This window comes from Ipomoea triloba, chromosome 13 (assembly GCF_003576645.1).
Source record: "Ipomoea triloba cultivar NCNSP0323 chromosome 13, ASM357664v1".
NCBI classification, from domain to species: domain Eukaryota; kingdom Viridiplantae; phylum Streptophyta; class Magnoliopsida; order Solanales; family Convolvulaceae; genus Ipomoea; species Ipomoea triloba.
Genome location: NC_044928.1, coordinates 2199401 through 2205527, shown reverse-complemented (window position 1 = coordinate 2205527; position 6127 = coordinate 2199401). Strand labels below are relative to the sequence as shown.

At 38.1% G+C, this 6127-nt stretch overlaps 1 protein-coding gene across 2 annotated transcripts in view; it reads left to right on the top strand.

Moving 5' to 3' along the window:
- The first annotated feature begins 839 nt into the window (after positions 1-839).
- The window catches only part of LOC116001896 (WD repeat-containing protein 11-like), a 25534-nt gene continuing 20246 nt past the window's right edge, over positions 840-6127 (top strand). For both annotated transcript variants that reach the window (XM_031241847.1, XM_031241846.1), the window contains exons 1-5: positions 840-2018; positions 3023-3494; positions 4279-4366; positions 4478-4659; positions 4872-5008. In XM_031241847.1, the coding sequence (XP_031097707.1) occupies positions 1045-2018; positions 3023-3494; positions 4279-4366; positions 4478-4659; positions 4872-5008 (1853 nt within the window). In that variant the 5' untranslated portion in view covers positions 840-1044. The remainder of the gene's footprint in view (positions 2019-3022; positions 3495-4278; positions 4367-4477; positions 4660-4871; positions 5009-6127) is intronic.

Genomic DNA, 6127 nt, shown 5'->3' with positions numbered 1-6127 from the left:
TAAATCTTTTATACAATTATATATTCATCCATCCTTAAGCCTACAACTGTATGTTGGGATTGTAGCGTTTATATTAACACCAACAAATTCTATTTTTTTAAAAAAATTCTCAATAGGTGTTTCTAAATCGAAGTGATTCTAGCCCTAGGTCGATTTTACTCGACCAGTCGATTAGACACCCTAGGCACTGAGTTGGGTGCCTAACTTGGCCGAGTCAATGCCCAACTCAGCCGAATTGGCGCACAACTTAGGCCACTGATTTTTTTTTTTGCCTGCTCGACTACTTGTCTTCTATAGTCATGTACTTAACTAACCATCTAACATATGCAATTGACTAGTTTAAGAGATTATAACAATCTAACAACTTCCAGTCCTAAGTGGAAAAATTGTGGATGATATACACGGATTACTTGACTGCCTAGGCGCTCCAAGCACTAGGTGCCCCTCGGGCGCTAGCGCCTTCTACAACATTGCTATTGATCAAACCACATTTAGTTGATAATATTTTAATATTAGTTATGTAGTATCTTAAAATTGAATCAAATTTAATTATTATATTTTAAAACGTTTAAGTATCAAACATGGTCAAAATAAGAGTAAAAAATAAAATATAAAATTTTTATTATTACTATCTTATAGGTTTGTGACCCTTGTTTATAAATTTATTACACAAAAATTAAATTTATTTATTGTACACTTTGAGTTAGTGTTGGTAAATTTCTCTCGTCACAAAAAAAAAAAAAAAAAAAAATAAGGGTTGAATCTCATGTAATGAGATGACATTTTTTTTCACTTGGGAGTTGGGAAGTGACACAACACAACACCTATGTTAGCGGGGCGCTAGTAAAGTTCAATTTTGATTTTCCTTTTCCTAATTTCATTTTTCCCGGTTCTCTGCGGTCTTCTCCGGTTCAACCGGGCGGACTTGTATTATGCTGAGGTGTCAACGCACGACTGAGAGACAACCGCCATGGTCGCCGTCACGTCTTTCTGAGATCTCTTCCCTCCCAATTCCTCTTTGATCTCTGCAATTCAACTCCGGCGATGTCGATCCAGCGCCCGCTAAACGAATCATGGGAGTGCATGCTCCCTGGCCCACCTTCCCGGAGCAACGGCGGATCCGCCGACCTCTCCACCACCGGCCTCTTGGCTTACGCCTCCGGCAGCTCTATTGCCGTCGTCGAAACTCACTCTATGCAGCTCGTCACTGCTATTCCTCTCCCCCCGCCTTCCTCGTCCTCGGCTGCTCTCTCCCCCTTCATCACCTCCGTCCGGTGGTCCCCGCATCCGCTGCCTCACTTCCTACTCTCCTCCGACGCGCCCAATCAACACCTCATTCTCGCCGTCGGTGACCGCCAAGGCCGTATTTGCCTCCTTGATTTGCGGTCGAAAACGCCTCTTTTGTTCTTCGACACTAGTTCTAGTAACTCCAGTTCAAAGCCGGGAATCCAGGACCTCTGCTGGGTCCAAACCGGACCCGATTCCTGGGCCATTGCTGCTCTTTCTGGACCTTCGCTTCTGAGCCTCTACAACACTTCAACGGGACGTTGCTTCTTCAAATACGACGCTTCTCCGGAGTACTTCTCCTGTCTCTGCCGCGATCCGTTCGACTCTCGGCGTTTCTGTGCTCTAGGGCTTAAAGGCTTCTTGCTCTCAGTCAAAGCTCTTGGAGATTCTGAAAATGATATATCTCATAAAGAACTGCAAATCCGCACGGATACCTCGGAATTGCAGAAGCTAGAGAGGGATTCAACTGCTGCTGTTAATGGGGCTCCCGCATTGGCTACATTCCCAAATTACATAGTGAGCTCAGCATTTTCGCCCCACTGGAAGCATATACTATTTGTTACTTTTCCCAGAGAGTTGGTGGTGTTTGATTTGCAGTATGAGACGGCATTATACTCTGCAGGGTTGCCCAGAGGTTGTGGGAAATTTCTGGAAGTGTTGCCAGATACAAATATGCAGGTTTTGTACTGTGCTCATCTTGATGGGATGGTCAGTATTTGGCGGAGGAAAAAGTAAGTAATTAACTGACATAGCATTGGCTAGAATGGTAGATTCTTGCAGCTCTCAGCTGGTACTTACAATGCCTAAAAAATAAATTTTTTTGCTTGGTGTCCAAATATGAGATGTTTAGTTGTTTACTCCCCAGAGTATGAATTAGGCAATGAACTATGTCATGTTAGTGGCAACAAAATGTTTGTTTTGGTAGAGCATGTGATTTCATCTTTGGGCAAATTGCTAGTTAAAAAGTGGAGATAAATTGACATGGAAAAAGCTTCATTGTACTTTTTTGAGAGAATTAGAGTTTTAAAATTATTATTTTTAGGTTAGTTGTGTCATGCATGAATAGTCAAAGTGTGTTATTAAGAGAAACAACATACATGCTGCAAAGAGCATTTTATTGAGTTCTATACTCCTTGAGGCTTTTGAAGATCAGTGTGTGAATGCCTTAGGTATTTATTCATTATGCTTAAGATTTACACAAGCAAGGGGCTTTTGATTTTTCGAAGTATTCTGATCTTTCTAGCTGAGTTGATTACAAATAACCATATAGACAAATAGACAATTACTTTAGTAGCTTATGTGTGGTGTTGGTCAACTATGTTCTGGAAGTCCGAACAATGTGTACAAAAATTAGCGGGACCAGATTAAGATTCAAACATCCTGTTCAATCCTATTCCTTAACAAGTCCACTATATGTTTGCTGTTAATTATATAAAAACGGATTGAGTTTATGGTCCCATACTATCTGGACTGGGATCTTAATGCATATATGTGGTTTAGTAATTTTGGACATGACAATGTCCATGGAGTTTGTTGTGTTTGCAGGATGCATAAGATAATATTTTCCTTGACATGTATATTTATTAAAAAATGAGACTTTGTAACCCATCTGCTGTCTTCTTCTAATGGCTTAAAATTTTTATTCCATTTCCACATAAACTTTGCAAGGCTTTCCTCTATAGATTATCTTTTCTAAAAGGACTTAAGACTGTATTTACATTGCATATTTTAACAGAGGAGAGCAGGTGTACACCATCTGTGCTATGGAAGAATTGATGCCCTCACTCGGCTCATCTGTCCCTTCTCCTTCAGTTCTTGCACTTGCCATCTGCCATTCAGATGCTACCCTCCAAAATATCAGCAAACTTTATTCAGATGGATGTCAATCTCTTGAATTGGACTTTGATAATCCATTTGATTTTAGCGATGAATCTCTTGTCATTTCTAAAACACCATTAATTTCTATTTCTGATGATGGAAAAGTATGGAAATGGCTCCTGACTGCTGAAGGATCTGGAGATACTCAGAAGGATAAAATACAACCTGGCATTGCAGTGGAAGTTAGCAAATCTGTAGTTAAGGAAAAGGATCCTCAAAAGGATATTTTGCCTTCAGATAGTTCTATGTCAATGAAATCAAATGGTGCGATTAGTAACAGTGGCTGTTTATCAAATGCTGCTAAAAATGACAAAGAGGTGTCATTTAAGGTTTGTATGTATACTAACATATTGGTCCCAAAATAGTATTTCCTGTAACCCTTGCTTTTTTTTTTTTTTTTTTTTTTTTTTTTTTTTAAAGTAAGAGACCTAGTAGAATTGCAAAATAATGATTATTGGTCAATCATTTGCCTGACATATACTGTTTTAACCACCATACTAAGAACAAAAAAGTCTAATGCTCCCATTTTCTATTTTATTCTAGAACAACTTGATTTTGCATCAAGTTTGTCAGGGAAAACTGAAAAGACTAGTGTTCAGAATTTGTGGCTGAAGACAATGATGGATAAGATTATAGGTAGACTATATTTATATTTATATGAAGAGTCATTCATAAGATCCTAATGCCTTTAGTTGATGGATGTGTTGGACTTGGTGATTTATAAGAGCATGGTTACAGATGTCGTAGACTAAAAATTTGTGAGATTAGTATTGATTGTCTCCATTGGTTGAGCTGGATGTTAATTTTCATGCTATATATGTTAAGGCTTTAATTGGGAGAAATATCTTTTAGCCTGTGGTGGAACCATGCTCCGTAGTCTGGACGTAGTCCATTCTTGTTCTTTTTCTAGGTGGGTTGTGGCCTGTGGGTTAGGGAATCATTTCCTTGTTTGTGGATGGGGTATTATTATGAATGCATGATAAATCATGACTCAATTAAATTTTATTGGCCTTCAAGACTCAAATAGATCTTTACAATTTTATAAAGTTTCTTGCTGCCCTAGCAATCTTTTAATCATTTTCGTAAAGCTCAAGGTCTAACCTATTTATGCAGATTAACCTAGTTGGACAGCTTCATCTTCTTTCTTCAGCAGTGACTATGCTGGCTGTACCATCACCTTCTTTGACCTCTACTTTGGCACGTGAGTGCTGTCTATTACTATTTTGAATAGTTATTAAGTTTAACATGTACTAAGACCCTATAGGAGACTACTTTTTTTGTGCACTAAAAGTGGGTGTCTTAAAACATTAAGGTGGGGGAAACTCTCCAGCTGTAGCTGTTCCGCTAGTTGCTTTGGGAACTCAAAATGGTTCAATTGAGGTCATTGATGTCTCTGCCAATGCTGTCGCTGCTAGTTTCTCTGTCCATAACAGTGTTGTTAGGGGATTACGGTGGCTTGGGAATTCTAGATTGGTGTCGTTTTCTTACACACAGGTGAGAAACATGTTATTTGAGCCTTATCAATTTCTTTGGAACAATTAAATTTTAGCACATCTCATTTTTTGATGTCTAGTGAGAAGCTTTTCTCAATCACTTTACTCATTTGAAGCAATGGCTTGCATTTTTCAAGTACTTTACTACTGTTCCTCAGCTATCAGCGTTCATATACATACTTTTATTACATGTTAACTTTGTTTTTTCCCCAGGGAACGGAAAAATCAAGCGGCTTTACCAATAGGCTTGTTGTGACTTGTCTTAGAAGTGGGCTTAATCGAACATTTCGAGTTCTCCAGAGACCAGAACGAGCACCTATAAGAGCTTTAAGGGCCTCATCTTCTGGAAGGTTTGTAGAAGACCTAAATCTCTGTGAATATTCTTTCTGTTATTTACTGCCACTGTTCTGATTGATTGCATGTCTCTGCAAAGGCAACTGATATTCTTCTACTATGTCAGCACACAATTAAGCACCTTTGGTCGTGTCCTTTTTGAATCATATGAAGTTATGTAGTTCTCGAGAAATTTATCATTGTTATTTCTTTATTGCATTTTTTTGAATTTCTATTTATTTTTGAAAAGTAAAAGATTGCTACTGTACTATGTTTGGTCATTACTAACTTGGGAAGATATGACCTTTTAATAGGCTTCATTTCTCTAGAACCACAATGATTTTTATGCCCTTGAAAAGAGTGTCTTTGTATGGCTGTAGTCATTGAAGTGACCACCATCATTTAATTGTTGCAAGGCTGATTTTGTTGAATCACATTGCAAATTTGGATCAACTTACAATTGATTTTCAAACTTTTCCTTTTGCTTTTATTTCTCTATTTCTTTATATATTCATTTATTTATTGTTGCACATAACCTACCTACATCTATGGAAGACCATGCATTTTGTTTAATATCTACTGGATTTTCTAGAACATAGAGTTTATCTACATGCTCTCTAAGTCTGTTTGGAATTCAGGAATTATGCCTAAATGGAATTGCACTGTGATGCCTCATTCCATCTTGATGTTTGGTGTGCCTAATTGTATGGGGATGATGATTTTTAGATAAGTCTTTTGTGGAACCACAAACTTATTCCTTTTTGGAATGGAAGGGATGGTTACTCCCATCTAGTGGAATTGGAATTATAACTTTGTGACATTGTTGTTAAGGTGGACTTTCAAGGCGAGGTGCCACCGACCGCCTAGGCGATGAGTGAGTGTGTTACACACATTAAATTATCATATATCAATTCATAATTTAGCATTTTAGCATATAAACATATTCTCAAATCTCAACAATAAGTACTAAATTATGCAGTAATTTAGCATTTCTAGCATGGGTCTTTAGATTTAGCATTCCTTTTAGGATCCGTTGATGGATCATAGTTGGGGTTATTTTCATTCTCAGCCATAACCTGTCATAAAACAAAGTAAACAACCACTAAGGCGAGGCTGGGAGAAGAGGGGGGGGGGGG